Below are 19685 nucleotides of genomic sequence, written 5' to 3'. Positions count from 1 at the left end.
TTCTGATGGAAAGCTCCGACGGAACGCCTGAACAGAGTCCTGACGCAGATGTGAAAGAAGCCTTACTGGTACCATTTTGGAGTACATGTGACTTTTTAATCACTTTTTATTAAAAAAATTTTGAAGGCAGGATGAACAGAAAACAGCAATTCTGGCATTGTTTTTTTTTTTTGTTTTTTTTACAGGGTTCACCGTGCAGGTTAAATAATGTAATAATTTTATAGACGGGGTCATTACGGATGCAGTGATACCAAATATGTGTAACTTTTTTTTTTTTTTTTTAAATTGTCTTCATTTTGTAAGGGGAAAAAGTCAATTTTTCATTTTTATGTGGGATTTTTATTTATTTAGTATTCATTTAATGAAACTTTTGATTTAATCCCACTAGGGGACTTTACATGCAATCATTTGATTGCTTTTATAATACACTGCAATACTTCTGTATTGCAAAGTATTATTGCCTGTCAACGTAAAATAGAGGCAGAGGCTTGGCCTAACAGGAATTCACTAAAGGCAGACCTGGTGGCTTTTGTTAGGCCCGTAGCTGCCAAAAAAACCATTAGCGTTTTCTGATGCAGCGCAGTCAAAAGGCTAATGCATCAGAAAAAAAGCCTGTTAGTGACCGCCGTAAAAACACCTATGGGCGGTCACTGACGGGTTAAGTCTGAATAGGAAAATTGGCTACAGAGCCCTAATATTTATCTCTTACTGTAAAGGATCTGCCAGGCACAGCTTCTGTGTCAACGCCCATAGGTAATCAGTCTGCACCTGCTTCTATGTCTGTGAGACTGACTCCATCTTCCACCACTCAGGATGGCAGGCTTAGGAGTGGGAGAGCCTATCACAGCCTGGCCAGACGGAGCTAGCTCCCGCCGTCTGTCTATTTATACCTGCCTTTCCTGTTCCTCCTTGCTTGTGATTCTTCTCGTTCGGTTTCTTGGCCCTGCTGCAGCTTCTTGAACTATTTGACCCTGCTTCATATTGACCCTGGCTTACTGACTACTCTCCTGCTCTACGTTTGGTACCTCGTACACTCCTGGTTTGAATCGACTTGTTCACTACTCTCCTGCTCTGCGTCTGGTACCTCGTACACTCCTGGTTTGACTCGGCTAGTTCACCACTCTTGTTGTTCACGGTGTTGCTGTGGGCAACTGCCCCTTTTCCCTTGCTTCTGTGTACCCTTGTCTGTTTGTCTGTCGTGCACTTATTGAGCGTAGGGACCGTCGCCCAGTTGTACCCCGTCGCCTAGGGCGGGTCGTTGCAAGTAGGCAGGGACTGAGTGGCGGGTAGATTAGGGCTCACTTGTCTGTTTCCCTACCCCCATCATTACATAATCACAAGCCCATATACCTAGTCTACCCTGGTCCCTCACACTACTATGGACCCCCTTACCGACCACTAGAATCTGGTTTTCCTAGAATCTGCCCGGAGGCTAAACCCGAGACAAGCTCGATGGGCGTTATTTTTTACCAGATTCAACTTTTTGGTTACCTATAGGGCTGGGTCTAAAAATATTAAGGCTGATGCACTGTCGCGTAGCTTCATGGCCAGCCCTCCTTCGGAGGAAGATCCTGCTTGTATTTTGCCTCCAGGTATAATCATTTCCTCTATTGATTCTGATTTTGTCTCTGAAATTGCGGCTGATCAAGGTTTAGCTCCCGGGAACCTTCCTGAGAACAAGCTGTTTGTTCCCCTGCAAATCCGGCTAAGGGTACTTAGGGAAAATCATGACTCTGCACTATCTGGTCATCCAGGCATCCTGGGTACCAAGCACCTCATTGCCAGAAACTATTGGTGGCCTGGGTTGCCTAAAAACGTTAAGGCCTACGTCGCCACTTGTGAGGTTTGTGCTAGGTCCAAGACTCCCAGGTCCCGACCAGCGGGCTTACTACGTTCTTTGCCCATTCCCCAGAGACCTTGGACCCATATCTCCATGAATTTTATCACCGATTTGCCTCCATCTCAAGGCAAGTCGGTGGTGTGGGTTGTAGTAGACCGCTTCAGTAAGATGTGCCACTTTGTGCCCCTCAAGAAACTACCCAATGCTAAGACGTTAGCTACCTTGTTTGTCAAACACATCCTGCGTCTCCATGGGGTCCGTGTCAATATTGTTTCTGACAGAGGGGTACAATTTGTTTCTTTGCTTTGGAGAGCCTTCTGTAAAAGGTTATTAGATTGATCTGTCCTTCTCCTCTGCCTTCCATCCTGAAACTAATGGCCAAACGGAGAGGATTAATCAGTCTCTAGAACAATATTTAAGGTGTTTTATCTCTGACTGTCAATATGATTGGGTCTCATTCATTCCCCTCGCCGAATTTTCCCTTAATAACCGGGTCAGTAACTCGTCAGGGGTATCCCCCTTTTTCTGTTATTTTGGGTTTAATCCACGGTTCTCCTCCGTTTCACCTGGTAGTTCCAACAATCCCGAGGTAGAGGTCGTTCATCGGGAACTGTGCACAGTCTGGGCCCAGGTTCAGAAGAACCTAGAGGCGTCCCAGAGCATACAAAAAACTCAGGCAGATAGAAGACGTTCTGCTAACCCCTTGTTTATGGTCGGGGATCTGGTGTGGCTATCGTCAAAGAACTTGCGCCTTAAAGTCCTGTCCAAGAAGTTTGCTCCCCGGGTTATAGGGCCGTGCAAGGTCATTGAAGTCCTCAATCCTGTCTCCTTCCGACTGGAGTTGCCCCAATCTTTTCGAGTAAATGACGTGTTTCATGCCTCCCTCCTTAAACGCTGCTCCCCGTCCTTGGCTCCCTCGAGGAAACCTCCTGTCCCCGTTCTCACCCCTGAGGGGGTAGAATTCGAGGTGGCCAAGATTGTGGACAGCAAGATGGTCCAAGGCTCCCTCCAGTACCTGGTCCATTGTAGAGGATACGGGCCTGAGGAGAGGACTTGGGTACCCGCCCGGGATGTTCACGCTGGGGTATTGGTCAGAAGGTTCCACCTTCGTTTCCCCAATAAACCAGGTCCATCTAGAAAGGGTCCGGTGGCCCCTCATAAAAGGGGGGGTACTGTAAAGGATCTGCCAGGCACAGCTTCTGTGTCAACGCCCATAAGTAATTAGTCTGCACCTGCTTCTATGTCTGTGAGACTGACTCCATCTTCCACCACTCAGGATGGCAGGCTTAGGAGTGGGAGAGCCTATCACAGCCTGGCCAGACGGAGCTAGCTCCCGCCCTCTGTCTATTTATACCTGCCTTTCCTGTTTCTCCTTGCTTGTGATTCTTCTCGTTTGGTTTCTTGGCCCTGCTGCAGCTTCTTGAACTATTTGACCCTGCTTCATATTGACCCTGGCTTACTGACTACTCTCCTGCTCTGCGTTTGGTACCTCGTACACTCCTGGTTTGACTCGGCTTGTTCGCTACTCTCCTGCTCTGCGTCTGGTACCTCGTACACTCCTGGTTTGATTCGGCTAGTTCACCACTCTTGACGGTGTTGCCGTGGGCAACTGCCCCTTTTCCCTTGCTTCTGTGTACCCTTGTCTGTTTGTCTGTCGTGCACTTATTGAGCGTAGGAACCGTCGCCCAGTTGTACCCCGTCGCCTAGGGCGGGTCGTTGCAAGTAGGCAGGGACTGAGTGGCGGGTAGATTAGGGCTCACTTGTCTGTTTCCCTACCCCCATCATTACACTTACTTTAATAAATAATATTGTAGTCGTTCAGTCCGGCAGTGAATTTACACTATACATAGCAGCTGCATAACGCCGCCGTAAGTTGAATCTGTCAGTCAGCTGGACTGATGGCTAGGCTGACATCGGCTTCTGTGTGCCTCTGACACACAATATAACCCAAATATAGATCAAATCTAAGTTAATCAACTTAGGTTAATTCTAGAGTGAAGTGAACTAGTGATCCAAAGGACAAAGCAGCTTGTAAATGTAGCCACACTGGTGATATTAGGTTTACATTTCAGGTTTTTGATGAATACAGATCATTTTTGTACTATTGTATATAACAAACTGGGTCAAACATTACACGTATATATACTGTGAACAAATAAATATAATATATACCGGACAAATAAATATAACTCAGGGTGACGATGATCATTCGGAGCCACCATAGTTATTACATCATATATGACGATCATAAAAGATGGCAAATTAAATTATCCTAATATATAAATTGAGCGAGGCAGGCCAATATCCTCTCAGGACATGAGCAGAGTTAATAAACGTAATATTCGAAAAAAAACCATCTCAGCCGAGGTGAGAATACCTGTGTATGACAATTACAATCCAAGGGGGGGGGGGGGGGTGCATGAATGGTGCTTGACGGTATCAATAGTCAGTGGCCAAAAAATAAATGTCACTAAAGATTTCTACATAAATTAGTTACTTATACTAAATATGCTCTTACTGCGATATAATCCCTATGGCAGTCCGGAAAGTTGGCTGTGATGTTTACATTCGCTCATAAATATAAAGATGTAGCAGAGCTGAGTTTTTCAATGTAGCAGACCTGCATGTCATTTGGCACAATTTAATGTGATATTAGGATATCACTCATTATCTTTGGTTTTCCTTCAGACTGCAGGTAAACCTATTGATTTATCTTGAAGAATAGGTTTACGTTTGCCAACATCTTCCACATCTTCTTGCATCTTAAAAAAACATGCAAGAAGAAAAATGCAGGAAATAAATAAATGATGGTTCAAGTGTATTGTTACTAAAACTATACATATATATATATATATATATATATATATATATATATATATATATATATATACAAATGTGGCAAATATTAGCAAAATTCAACTTTTGCTTTAAATGACAAATTCAACTCTGCAACATCTGTAGACTTTCTGAAAACCAGATCCAGAAGACTGACAAAGATAGTATGTTAGAGACTTTATCCTCACAAGTAAAGTTTACATATTTTTCTATGAACATCCAATAATCCAGAATATCTGCTATTGGGAGGAACTAAATAATCCTTGCTGATAGGTGGACACATCAGCAAGGGTTATAGTTTCTGTTGATGGTATCCACCTAGATACAGTGGTTTCCTGCAGTGAGTACCCAACCCATCCGGACCAAATGGGGCAAACTGCAGAGGAACAGATCAGTAATACGTTTTTTATTCCTATACAGAAAAAGTTGCTCCAAAACGAAGGTTCACTCTAATCTGAACTTCCCTCTAATACTACTACTAGTTTGATTCATTGCACCCAAGTGCTCCAGGGCACAGTAGACAAGGTTAAGTGGAAAATATTCCAGGATTTATATTCCTCTGGGCATGGACTGACTGCCAGAACATCTGTGTAGGATTTTCACTTACTGTTTTTGAGACAGAGGTCACCATTACTGTTCACCTTCAATTAAGTCCGGAGTGAATACATTTTATCTCAGCACCGTGCACTTCAGGATACATACAAATGAAGTTGGTTGGAACGACATTCAATGATACGAGCTTCGGGCTGAAACTGTTGTGATAAGCGTCAAAACATGTTTTGTGCAATATATGTAAAACATAACCGAAACAGGTGGGGGATGGAAGTCGTAGTAGAATAAATGTTAACATCTAAATCAACTAATACTTCAAATTAAATGTTATTCAAAGTAAGACCTAATGGGTCGGTACAATAGACTTCAGTTGAGCTGCATGTCATGTACACAGTAAATCTGATAATATTTCAAATACTTTTGTGTCATTTTCTATTGTAAGTTTGTGTTACTAAAAGGTTGTATTTTACTTTTTTTTGTAGAGTCATTTTCTATTGAACACTAGTGTTAACACATAAGCAAATGCAAGAATATCCGCCATTTCCTTGGTCCTGATGCTGGACCTTGATACAAATGGCAATCTAAAGTGTGACAGATATTAAAAAAACCTGTCCCTGTTCTCTGCACCCCTCCCTCCTGCCAGCGACACTGCAGGATAGGGGCAGGGCCTAGTTTGCCTTGTCTATGGCTGAGAGGCAGCTTCCTGCAACAGAAACCTACACCTAGTTCCTAGATCAGACAAGTAAAGTGTGGCTCTCTTTAAAGGATGTTGCTTTCAAGAACTTTCAGAAAGTTTTTCAAACTGACATAGTGTTTTATTTTTGCTTGTTTATTTGTTTGCCTTTAGGTAGCTAGTGTAGTAGCTAGAACCATTAGGGGGAGTTCACACAGAGCTTTTTGACACGGAAACCGCGTCGGAAAATGCGCCAAAAAACAGTTGAAAATGCCTCCCATTGATTTCAATGGGAGGCGGAGGCGGTTTTTTCCCGTGAGCGGAAAAAACGTCTGGCGGGAAAAAGAAGGGATATGCCCTATCTTCGGATGTTTACGCCTCTGACCTCCCAATAGGAGGCAGAGAAAGTGTATTTCGTGGCGTTTTTTGCCCACGCCGCTCAATGGACGCGGGCAAAAAACGCGGCGTGCAGGCAGAGCAAAATCTGCCTCAAAATTCCAAACGGAATTTTGAGGCTTATTTTCCGCCTGCAAAAAAACTCTGTGTGAACCCAGCCTTAAACCAAATGTTGGCAGATTATAAGTGGAGTATATTAAAAGAGCTGGTAATATCATTCACACCTACAGATGTTCAGCAAGATTTTCGAAGCGGACCCTATATGTATAATGTGGATACATTCTCAGAAGAGAATAATGGTAATAATCATAATTCCACTAGTAATACAATATTGCCACAGTTTTCCTTTATTCTTGGTTATCTATAAAAGACATTGTTAGAAATCTGTTTATTTTTGTTTTTCTTCTAAATAATCCGAGTCCCTCTGAGTTTTAGAATTTCCCTGACTCACTTTTTTAGTTGGACTGGCGTACAGTTTTGACAGATATATCTTACTTGCTGTCAGACGTACCCTCTAGGAGCACAAACTCTCAGATGCGGCTGCCATATAACTCGGTCAAATATATCTTTAAGGTTGTCAGATCTATCTTCAGATGGGGACGTACAAGGAGCTCGACAAACACTTGATGCATGTCTTGAAATGAGGAGATAGATGCTTTACTTAGTGGGACTATCCTGACGTATTATATAGTGTTGTATGCTTTGCCCACAGTTTGTAGAAAGCCCTGTAAAATTGAATAGCACATTTTGTGGTTAGAGAAAGCATATGATAAACATGAACTCTTATGATTTCTCATTGATATGTTTCAAGGCCTTTTTAACCAGGGTCTTTGTTCTTGGTGATGATCATTGCATATGTACTTAACACTATAGCAGGTCCCTCTTAAATACATTTTTGAAAACTTTCATAAACATTTCTCATCCTTTCTCCCATCACTTTGTTGAACTTGATGGACATTAGTCTTTTTTCAACAGTACTATGTAACTATTCCTTCTTGGGAGCACAATCAGCAGATTTGATATTCAGTATCATCTCTTTGCTGATATCACCAGGCTGTATAATTCCGCCCATGAAATTCTCTTGCGGTCCTGAAAAATACCATTGAGAATCTGTCAGCTGTCTTTACGGTCACGTACTCTCTTGACCCCAGGCCTTATTCAGATGAACGGGAAATAAGTCCGTGCAACGCGCGTGATTTTCACGCGCGTCGCACGGACCTATATTAGTCTATGGGGTCGTGCAGACATGTGCGTGATTTTTACTCAGCGCGAGTCCGCTGAAAAAAACACGACATGTCCGTTCTTTGGGCGTCTTTCGCGCATCACGCACCCATTGAAGCCAATGGGTGCGTGAAAACCACGCATTCGTGCAACAGCTGTCAAAAGGATGAATGAAAACAGAAAAGCACCACGTGCTTTTCTGTTTACAAACATCCAAACGGAGTGTCATAATGATGGCAGCTGCGCGAAAATCATGCAGCTGCGCATCATATGCTGAGGCCACACGGAGCTGTTAAGTGCCTTTTGCGCAGGCAAAACGCCATGTTCTTGCGTGCGCAAAAACGCCACACTCGTGTGAATCCAGCCTCAAACTCATCATCTCAAAAACTTGTATGTCTTTCACCTTCTGACTAGCCAGACCCTTTATTTTTCTGTGTGCAATGCTACAACGCTATTTCCTAGACTCTAGGCCATCTTTCTTTTTAATTATTTTTTGAGTGTCCAATACTTCCTTCATTCAATCGATTGGCAAATGATGTCACTTTCCTCAAATTAATAGCTCCACATTCATGCTTACCTCATAATTAATACCATAAAATAGTAATCTATTTGCCAATAATCTCTCACCTTGTCTACTGTAACACATCAACCCGCTCTCTTACATTAATGGGGTATTCCCATCTCAGACGTTAATAGTTTATCCACAGGATATGTTATAAATGTCTGATAGATGGAACCCATGCCAATCTCACGAAAAGGCATCCCTTGTCCCCGCCTGCTGAAGTTCTGCTGACCGCCACATCCAGGCAGAGACTTAGTGGCAATGTTGGCCGGAATTACAGAAACACTCAAGCTTGCTGACCTACACTGTTTTTGTTATTTCCACAGAAGTAAATGAGAGTTACGGAAACATGAGCGGCCAAGTATTCTTTTATTTTTGTATGTTTCCTGAACTTGAGTGTTACGGAAACAGCGTAGCTCACTGTACTACGCTGTTTCTGTAAATCACATTCACTTTTAGAAGACTTAAGGAAACAGCGTAGCTCAGTGAGCTAGGCTGTTTCTGTAAATTCGGCCAAACTTGCCACTGAGTACCCCCATTTTTTATATAGATGTGAGTCCCAGAGCCTGGACCTGCATCTATCAGACAATTATGGCTTATCCTGTGGATATGCCATAAATGCCTGAGATGGGAATACTCCTTTCTTTTATTGTCCGTTATTTGTTCAAGAATAAAATGTAAAGCTATATGACTCATTTACAAAGCTCTCTAATGTTGGACCTTCCTACATTCCTTATCTTATTTCTTTCTATCATGATACCCATGGTCTCCAATCAGGGAATCATCCATGGATGTCTTCTCTCTCACTCCAGTTTCCAAGACTTCTCTTGTGCTGCACTTATACCTTGGAAAGCTTTGCCTTGAACCTTCAGACTAAGGGTGCACAAGGTGCTCACCCAAGCATGCATATTTATGTGGCGTCAGGAGGAAAGGCTGTTGACCAAATGGGTGTTTAGCTGATAGCTACCTTCAAGGCTATGTACACATTTGGGTATATTTTTTTTAATTTTATTAAATCAATGTTTTTTGTGTTTTCTTATTGACTTTTATTAGATGTTTGCGCTCAGCCTATTCTGTCAGTTCAATACCCTACAACATTTTAAATGCCTCACATAAATAAGAATACATTTATGTGAGGCATTTAGGGGAAATGTTGTAAGTTATTGTTGTGCTTCTGGTTCCCAGTGCATTTAATAGTTATATATATATATATATATATATAGACATATATATATGTCTATATATATGTCTATATATATATATATATATATATATATATATATAGAGGTTACCTTGTCGTGGCAGGTGGGCTCACACAATTTGATCAAAATGTGCGCTAAGAACCACCCTTTTGTAAGTAGATTTAGCAGTAATGCATATTTATTTATTTAGATTTAGTGGCATAGGTGGCATTAGTGTTCGCAGTGTGCTTTCGCCATTTTCTTGTGTGCTATATATATATATATATATATATATATATATATATATATTATAATGTATTGAGATAAGACAAGGTATCCTTTTTTGGTTTCGATTCTGGCAGTTCATCTGAACTGACTGATCGGCTGAGAGCGGGTCCTGTGAGTCTCTGGCACACAGAATCCAGCTAATATCGATCACATCTAAGTTCATAAACTGTGTGGGCCCGAGAGAGAAGGATACAGCTTCTATGTATACAGGATACATAGAAGCTGTATTGTAAAAAGTTGTACCATTTTTTAATAAAAGTCCATTAAAAAAGAGATTAAAATACCAAAAAAAACATTGATTAAAAAGAAAAAACATTCAAAAGTGTACATAGCCTTTAAGTGTATGGTAAGCTAAACTAATCATATCCACTGTTTCAAACATTCTTACCATATCTCAAGATTGTTACAGTTACGATCACGGCCCATAGGCCTCGCTTAATTTTACAAACCTACCCTTTTAACTCATATCTCTTCTCTCCTTTATTGCTTTGCCCAATCCTTGCTCCACAATGAGCCTTATGTCTGTACTACCACAGATACTGGATGGGTTCCTAGAGCATTATTTTTTTCCCTTTTGTAGAAACAAATGACTGGTACACTGTGAAAAATCAGCTCTCTACTTATTATTTTCTTCTTCCCCTGATTGTAAATCACTGTACACTAGTATTGTAGGAATATAATAATCATTATATCAAAAATGAACAAGTCACACCATGTTCTTTTAAAATATAACAGTGAACATTGGAGGTAACGTTAATATTAGTAGCAGGACATGCTCCCTGTGACTGTCATTATTGCAAAACCTCAGTTTCCATTATGGTTGTTGGTACATACAGAATAATGCAGTGTTCTTAAAGCTGAACTAGTAAAATAAAGGAAACTAAAGCTTCGCAGCTGTGAAATATACATAGGAGACAGAAAATGGCTTTATAAATAATGCATAAAGTATTTGTGTAATGAAGTGTTGATCAGTAAACGTTCAGCCAGCTGACATGGCTAGCAAGACGTAATTTATTTTTAATGGCGGTTGAACTTATATTTTAAACAAGTACATCCCATGATTCTGTTCCGTTTGCTTTCACCGGGCCTAGAGACAAGATCAGCTAACAATGATAGTAAGAATCTTATTCTTCCATTTTGCATTTTTGCATATTGTGCTTGATAAATTAGCAATTTTCAAGCTACGCTGTTTCTAGAACTTGGGAGCTACAGAAACAGCGTAGTTCATTGTGTTATGCTGTTTCCATAACTCTCATTCACTTCTATGGGAGTTTAGGAAACAGTGCAGCTCACTGAGCTCAGCTGTTCCTGTAACTCCCGACCAACTCATCAAGAAGTGGCCGGGAGCCGAGGAAGGTAGAACGAGGTTCATAGGCCCCGATCCAGAGAATGGTGTGGGTCCAAGAGCTGGGACCTGCATCAATCCGCCATTTATGGCATATCCTGTGGATATGCCATAAATGTCCAAGATGGACATTTTAAGTATCCATGGCTGATTTTTGGGAAAGGCGATATCTCTTAGAGGGCATGGTTCAAGGGAATAAAATCCTACCTGACCCACACTGGTGATCAGAATAGATCAACGCACAAACATGACAAATTTTGGGAGACTACTGATGTGATAAACACACTAATAACCTGATATGTGCTGACTTTTATGAATCTTACATTTTTAGTTTTACTCATTGAATCTGCAACTAAAAGTAAGTGCCAGATGCATACAATTAAAAGGTTTTTGTTGACTTGAAGGCTATGTTAATCTATGAAAGGCCACTTTTTTTTAAAATAATAAGTTGTATCAGTGTGTTTTGTGTAACTTTGTAAATACTTTTATTGAAAATTATTTGTACTTTTTTAGATACAGCTGCTCTCTATTCTCTATGCACAGCAGCTTTATTTATTGCTATTTACTGAATCTGTCTGTCCCGCGGACCTGAGGTGTTCAGTATCAGCGGGTCCTGCGTGTATATTTATACACATGTGATAGTTTACAGGTGGATCCTGCATGTCAGAGATACGCAAGACTCGCTGTCACTGAGCCCGTCAGGTCCGCGGGACTGATGGATTCAATGAATAGCGAACGATACAGCTGCTCTGAAGAGAGAATACAGAGCAGCTGTATCTAAAAAAGTAAAAAGTATTTTTAATAATAAGTATTTACAAAGTTACACAAAACACACTGGTATTTAACTTTTTTTATTTTAAAAAAATTTGGTTTTTCAAAGGTTTACATTGCCTTTAAGGTTTTGATGGCCATTTGGCCTCTGAAAAAAGCAAAGCTGACAGAAGCCGAACAATCAACGTGGGTCACATTGGCCAAATCCCATCTACCAGACACTGATAGCACATCCAAGCAACATACCATCCATTTCTTAAAGCGGTTTTAATTTTATTTTTTGTATAATTAAAAGTTATACAATTTTACTTTCTGTATTAATTCCTCGCAGTATTCAAGATCTCTGCTTGTTGTTATTAAGTAGGACTATTCATTGTTTACTTTCAGTGGATAAAATTATGTCCATGGTCATGTGATGGACACACCAGTGCTGGGATCATTAGAAGACACAGTTCTGATACAAATAATGAAACTGTAACGAGACGTGCACCTGTGTGATCATCACATGACCATGGACAGAATTTTATCCACTGAAAGCAAACAATGAATGTTCCTACTGAATACCAGCAACAAGCAGAGATTAAGCAGCTTTTTTCAGAGCCCGAGTATTGCACCTTGAATATTGAGCCTGCTAAAATTTAAAAGCTTAGATTTTGGGCTTTAATATAAAAAGCCGCAGAAAACATTTAAAGTCATGTATTACAGATGTAGCAATCCTTATCTTGACTCTGTTGGGCAGACTTCTCAATAACGGCACCACACGAACGGTGTGCCGATCTCTCCCTCAGTGCAGTGTGCAACATGGTGTGTCATCAGCAGGGTGCACTGCTATTTATTTCTCAATGTATATAGTGTAGGGGCGCCATATTTTTAAATGTATTCACGCCGGAAAAATAGTATAAATACATTGATAAATCTGCCCCTATGTACAGTATCTATTCTGTTGCATCTTTAGGCATCCATCTCTGTCACAAGTTAAAAATTCTACTTTATTGTTCTTCATAAGCTTATACACCAGCAAAATAAAATGCAAATGTAAAATCTGGTCCTCTGTTCGATTTTTCGTTTATAGAATCTATGGCCAATCTCAATTATTTTACTAGATGTGTTTAATTTCTGTGAAGAAATACGAGAATACACTCACACAAGAAAGAAGAAATTTTGTAAATCCAGACCTCAGAGAACATTGCTAGATAAAGCCTCTGCGCCATAAAGCTGTGTACAGTGTGAATTAACAGTGGTCTTATAGACATATTCATGTCAATGCACCAAACACCCAAAGCCAAAACAATAATAATTTTGTATTACATCTCTTGTCTTTAGAGTAATCCAGAAGTTGTACCAAGCGAAGAGAAAAAGCAACTCCCTGGGGCTGTGAAACTTCCTGGGCCTGCAGTCAACCTATCAGAAATTCAGAACATAAAGAGTGAACTGAAATTTGTTCCAAGAGCTGAAGAGCAGTAATGTGTATTACACGGTGAGTTGATGGAATACCTGGCTTGATTTTTTAAATAGCAGAATTGTGAAAATGTCGAAAGTAGGAGGTGGTTATAATAATGTGACCCGACTGTGTGTATATATATATATATATATCCAAAAAAGAGAGATAGAAGCAGCACTCAAAAAAACTCTGGTTTATTCATCCAGCATCCACTGCAACGTTTCACCTTCTCTATGAAGGCTTTTTCAAGTCAGGTGTGTTAAAGCATACACGTGTATAAATAGGGGGCAAAGCCCAGACAATCAGTGTTACAAATCAGTACATAGTTAATAAAAAATATAAAAATACGTAAATATTATAAATATAAAGTGACAAGTGAAACAAAATTCAGATAGTGAACATGAGTTATGACATGATGCAATGATACAAACAGACGATGCAACATGGCTAACATATAAAAATGAATCCTTATGATTGATTAAACCAACACAGTGTAATTGATTAACCCCTTCCCGCAAAATCACGTACAGTTACGTCATGGGAGATGGACTGTTCCCGCATCTCCACGTAACTGTACGTCATGGAGAGGAAGCTGGCTCAGGAGCTGAGCCAGCGACATCACCGCCGGGTGACAGCTGTATGTTACAGCTGGCACCCTGAGGTATCGGCCAGGACCGGAGCTAGCCTCCGATCCGACCGATTAACCCCTCACATGCTGCGTTGAATAGCGATTGCAGCATGTGAGGAGTTTATAGCCACCGGGGCCCCAGCAACGTGATCGCTGGGTTGCCGGTGGCTGCAAAGGCGATCGGAGGGCTAATGCTTACCTCCCGGTCCGCCAGCAACGGAATCCTCCTATGCCCCGTCGTCGGCGGGGCCCAGGAGGCTTCCGGTACCATCGGCAAGATGGCGCCGGCTCAGAAGCTGAGCCGGCGTCATCAGCAGTGGGTGTCTGCTGTATGTTACAGCGGACACCCTGATCTATCGCCAGGAACCGGAGCTAGCTCAGATTCTTGGCATTAACCCCTTCGATGCAGCGATCCATTGTGATCGCTGCATCCTAGGGGTTTGTAGCAAATCGGCAGCCTTGCCACGCGATGGCAAGGCTGGCGACTGCTACCATGGCAACAGGAGCCCTAACAATGGACTCCTGTCTGCCATTACGTAAGCTGATTAGGCCCCGCCCAGTCAGTGAACAACTGACAGTTCTAATACATTGTACTACATAGGTAGTGCAATGTATTAGAACATCAAACAAACTGTTGGACCTTCAAGTCCCCTAGTGGGACTAAAGAAAAGTGTCAAAAAAAGTGTCAAAAAAAGTGTCAAAAAAGTAAAAATAAAAGTTGTAAAAAATACAATAAAAGTTTCAAATAATAACACAAAACACAATCGCCCTTTTTCCCTTATCAAGTCATTTATTATTGAAAAAAATAATAAAGCCATACATATTTGGTATCGCTGCGACCGTAACGACCTGAACTATAAAAATATTATGTTATTTATTCCGCACAGTGAACGCCGTAAAAAAAAAAAAACTAAAAAATACTGACATAATTGCTATTTTTTGGTCACTTTGTCTTCCAAAAATTGAAATAAAAAGTGATCAAAAAGTCGCATGTACCTAAAAATGGTACCTATAAAAACTATAACTCGTCTCGCTAAAAACAAGCCCTCATACAGCTCCGTCGATGAAAAATGTAAAACCGTTATGGCTCTCACAACTTGGCGACAGAAAAAATCCATTCTCTTTACAAAAGTTATTTTATTGTGCAAAAAGTTGTAAAACATAAAAAGTGCTATAAATTAGGTATCACCAGAATCGGACTGACCCGCAGAATAAAGGTAACATGTAATTTATAACACGTGGCGAACGCTGTATAAAAAGAACTAAAAAAATATGGCAGAATTGCTGTTTTTTGGTCACCTTGCCTCCCAAAAAAAAAGGATAACAAGTGATCAAAAAGTCGCGTGTACCCCAAAATGGTACCAATAAAAACTACAGCTCGTCACACAAAAAAAACAGCCCTCATACCACTACGTCTATGAAAAAATAAAATTAGTCAAGGCACCAATAAGCCAGGAAATAAAAATATGCAGTTGTGCCGGCCCGAGGGGAAAGTTTCTTCTGTTTCAAGTGGCGAATTATCAAGGCCCCTAAAATTAGGGATCCAGGAAGGGGAGGGCCCAAACATATCTGCTGGAAGTGAGGGTGCCCGTATTATACCAGGACAACACTTTCCCAGCAAAATTCCCCAAACTTCAAAGGTGCGGACCAAAAGGGGGATAAGTAAAGACCATTTATTAGTGCGACACCGGCCTGTGCAGAAAGGATTGTGTCACAGCATAACACACATCTATGGATTATTTTATTGGTGTTTTTTACCCCACTATACCACCTGACTATACCCCTTATATACTCCGCCCGCCTTACATGTGCCCCCACATTATAAACGCAACACCAGTAAGACTCCAAACAAAACTACTACAAGCAAAATCCACGCTCCAAAAGCCAAATGGCTCTACCTCCCTTCTGAACCCTACAGTGTGCCCAAACAGCAGTTTACTTCCACATATATGGCATCGCCATACCCGGGAGAACCCTTTTAACAATTTTTGGGGTGTGTGTCTCCAGTGGCACAAGCTGGGCGCCACATATTGGCATATCTATTGAAAAAACATTTTCACTCTGCAACATCACGTGCACACCAATTTCTGCCAATCACCTGTGGGGTTAATATGCTCACTACACCCCTAGGTGAATACCTTGAGGGGTGTAGTTTCCAAAATGGGGTCACTTCTGGGGGGGATCCACTGTTTTGGTCCCACAGGAACTTTGCAAATGCGACATAGCGCCCAGAAACCAATCCAGCAAAATCTGTACTCCAAAAGCCAAATGGCGCTCCTTCCCTTCTGTGCCCTACTCTGTGCCTAAACAGCAGTTTATGACCACATAGGTGGTATTGTCATACACAGGAGAAGTTGCTTTACAAGTGTTGGGGTGCTCTTTTACATTTATTTGTTGAGAATATGAAACATTTTCAGCTAAAACTACGTCTTATTGAAGAAAAAGGATTTTTTTTATTTTCACTGCCCAATTCTAATAAAATCTATGAAACACCTGTGGGGTCAAAATGCTCACTATACCTCTAGATGGATTCCTCAATGGGTGTAGTTTCGTGAATCGAGTCACTTCTGGGGAGTTTCCACTGTACTGGTACCTTAGGAGTTTTGCAAAAGTGACATGGTGTCAAGAAACCAATTCAGCAAAATCTGTGCTCCAAAAGCCAAATGGCACTCCTTCTCTTCTGATCCTTGCCGTGTGCCCAAACAGCAGTTTATAACCACAAATGGGGTATTGCCGTACTCCAGAGAAGTTGATTTACAAATGTTGGGGTTCTTTTATTCCTTTATTTGTTGAGAAAATGAAAAATGTTGAGGTAAAGCTACGTCTTATTGGAAAAAAAGGATTTTTTTTATCTTCACTGCCCAATTCTAATAAAATCTATGAAACCCCTGTGGGTTCAAAATGCTCACTACACCCCTAGATGGATTCTTCAAGGGGTGTAGTTTCCTAAATGGAGTCACTTTTTGGGTGTTTTCACTGTTTTGGGCCCTTAGGGGCTTTGCAAATGCGACGTGGTCTCCGCAAACCATTCCTGCTAAATTTGAGCTCCAAAAGCCAAATGGCGCTCTTTCCCTTCTAAGCTCCTCCGTGTGTCCAAAAAGCCGTTTATGACCACATGCGGGGTATTGTTTTACTCGGGAGAAATTGCTTTACAAAAGTAGTGGTGCATTTTCTCCTTTTAGTCCTTGTGGAAATTAGAAAAAATTAGCTAAACCTACATTTTTCTTTGAAAGAATGTAGATTTTCATTTTCACGGCCTACTTCCAATAATTTCTGCAAAAAACCTGTGGGGTCAAAATGCTCACTATACCCCTAGATAATTTCCTCAAGGGGTATAGTTTCCAAAATGGTGTCACTTTTGGGGGATTTCCACTGTTTTGGTGCCGCAAGAGCCTTTCAGACCCGACATGGAGCCTAAAATATTTTCTAATAAAAAGGAGGCCCCAAAATCCTCTAGGTGCTCCTTTGCTTCTGAGGCCGGTGCTTCAGTCCATTACCGCACTAGGGCCACATGTGGGGTATTTGTAAAAACTGCAGAATCTGGGCAATAGATATTGAGTTGCGTTTCTCTGATAAAACTTTCTGTGTTACAAAAAAAATAGATGAAAAATGAATTTCTGCAACAAAAAAAAAGAAATTTGAACATTTCACATCTACTTTGCCTTAATTCCTGTGAATGTCTAAAGGGTTAAGAAACTTTCTAAATGCTGTTTTGAATACTTTGAGGGGTGAAGTTTTTAAAATGGGGTGACTTATCGAGGGTTTCTAATATATAAGGCCCTAAAATCCACTTCACATCTGAACTGGCCCCTGTAAAAATGGCCTTTTGAAATGTTCTTGAAAATGTGAGAAATTGCTGCTAAAGTTCTAAGCCTTGTGATGTCATAGAAAAATAAAAGGATGTTCAAAAAACGATGCCAATCTAAAGTAGACATATGGGTGATGTTAATTAGCAACAATTTTGTGTGGTATTACCATCTGTCTTACAAGCTGATACATATAAATTTCGAAAAATGCAAATTTTTGCAATTTTTCGCTACATTTTGGTGTTTTTCACAATTAAATACTTAATGTATCGAGCAAATTTTGCCAGTAACATAAAGTCCAATGTGTCACGAGAAAACAATCTCAGAATCGCTTGGATAGGTAAAAGCATTCCGGAGTTATTACCACATAAAGTGAAACATGTCAGATTTGAAAAAATTGGCTGTGTCCTGAAGGCCAAAACAGGCTGTGTCTTGAAGGGGTTAAAAATTAGATCACCTGGCACTCACTGATCTATGAAAGGAAAAAAAGGTAATCATGAGACTCATATGTAACGCACGTAATCGTCCATAGTCATCCAAACGGGCGTTAAACACACCATACTGCGCATGCCCGCAGGGAGCGCAAAGATTGGATAAACTGAACATCAATTTAAATAATGTCAGGGCAACATGGAGCAGCAGAACCCCAAGTATGTCTCACGAGATTCAACTATAGAGACGTCATCCCTTGTTTGGTATTCAAAACCGCCATCTTTAAAGAGGGAATATCGCAATCCCAGCCAGGTAAATCCATAGTTTAACCATAACCCATTTTTGTTACATATAGCTACATAGTTACATAGTTAGTACGGCTGAAAAAAGACACATGTCCATCAAGTTCAACCAAGGGACGGGAAAAGGGAAGGAAAAATTTCTACACATAGGAGCTAATATTTTTTTGTTCTAGGAAATTATCTAACCCTTTTTTAAAGCCATCTACTGTCCCTGCTGTGACCAGCTCCTGCAGTAGGCTATTCCATAGATTCACAGTTCTCACGGTAAAGAAGCCTTGTCGCCTCTGCAGCTTGAACCTTTTTTTCTCCAGACGGAGGGAGTGCCCCCTTGTTTTTTGAGGGGGTTTTACAAGGAACAGGATTTCACCATATTTTTTGTATGCGCCATTCATATATTTATATAAGTTAATCATGTCCCCCCTTAGTCGTCTTTTTTCAAGGCTAAATAGGTTTAATTCTTTCAATCTTTCCTCATAACTTAAATTCTCCATGCCCCTAATTAGCTTCGTTGCTCTTCTTTGTATTTTTTCCAACTCCAGGGCATCCTTTCTATGAACTGGAGCCCAGAACTGAACTGCATATTCTAGATGAGGCCTCACTAATGCTTTGTAAAGTGGCAATATTACATCCCTGTCCCGTGAGTCCATGCCTCTTTTAATACACGACAATATCCTGCTAGCCTTTGAAGCAGCTGATTGACACTGCATGCTGTTATTAAGTTTATGATTTACAAGTACACCCAGATCCTTCTCAACAAGTGAATCCGCCAGTGTAGCTCCCCCTAGGACATATGATGCATGCAGGTTGTTGGTACCCAGATGCATAACTTTACATTTATCTACATTAAACTTCATCTGCCAAGTGGACGCCCAAACACTTAGTTTGTTTAAATCTGCCTGCAATTCATGAACATCTTCCATAGACTGAACTATATTACATAGCTTGGTGTCATCTGCAAAAATAGAAATAGTGCTATTAATCCCATCTTCTATATCATTAATAAATAAGTTGAATAATAGTGGTCCCAGCACTGAACCCTGGGGTACACCACTTATAACTGGGGATGATTCAGAGTAGGAATCATTGACCACAACCCTCTGGATATGGTCCTTGAGCCAATTCTCAATCCAATTACAAACTATATTTTCTAAACCTATAGTCCTTAATTTACCCATTAGGCGTCTATGGGGGACAGTGTCAAATGCCTTTGCAAAGTCCAAAAACACTAAATCCACAGCGGCCCCTCTGTCTAGACTTCTGCTCACCTCTTCATAAAAACAGATTAGGTTAGTTTGACAACTTCTGTCCTTAGTAAAACCGTGCTGGCTGTCACTTATAATGCTATTTATTGTCACATAATCCTGTATATAGTCCCTCAATAGCCCCTCAAACATTTTCCCCACGATGGATGT

The 19685-nt window shown here is 40.8% G+C and overlaps 1 protein-coding gene across 1 annotated transcript in view; it reads left to right on the top strand.

The window, feature by feature from the left end:
- The window catches only part of SMPX (small muscle protein X-linked), a 107260-nt gene that overhangs the window by 53455 nt on the left and 34120 nt on the right, over nucleotides 1-19685 (top strand). The window contains exon 4 of the mRNA XM_075850789.1: nucleotides 12988-13141. Within this exon, the coding sequence (XP_075706904.1) occupies nucleotides 12988-13128 (141 nt within the window). The 3' untranslated portion in view covers nucleotides 13129-13141. The remainder of the gene's footprint in view (nucleotides 1-12987; nucleotides 13142-19685) is intronic.

The sequence above is a fragment of the Rhinoderma darwinii genome, chromosome 2 (assembly GCF_050947455.1).
Source record: "Rhinoderma darwinii isolate aRhiDar2 chromosome 2, aRhiDar2.hap1, whole genome shotgun sequence".
NCBI lineage: Eukaryota > Metazoa > Chordata > Amphibia > Anura > Rhinodermatidae > Rhinoderma > Rhinoderma darwinii.
The sequence above is the reverse complement of the archived record's forward strand: the minus strand, read 5'-3'. Positions and strand labels throughout refer to the sequence as shown.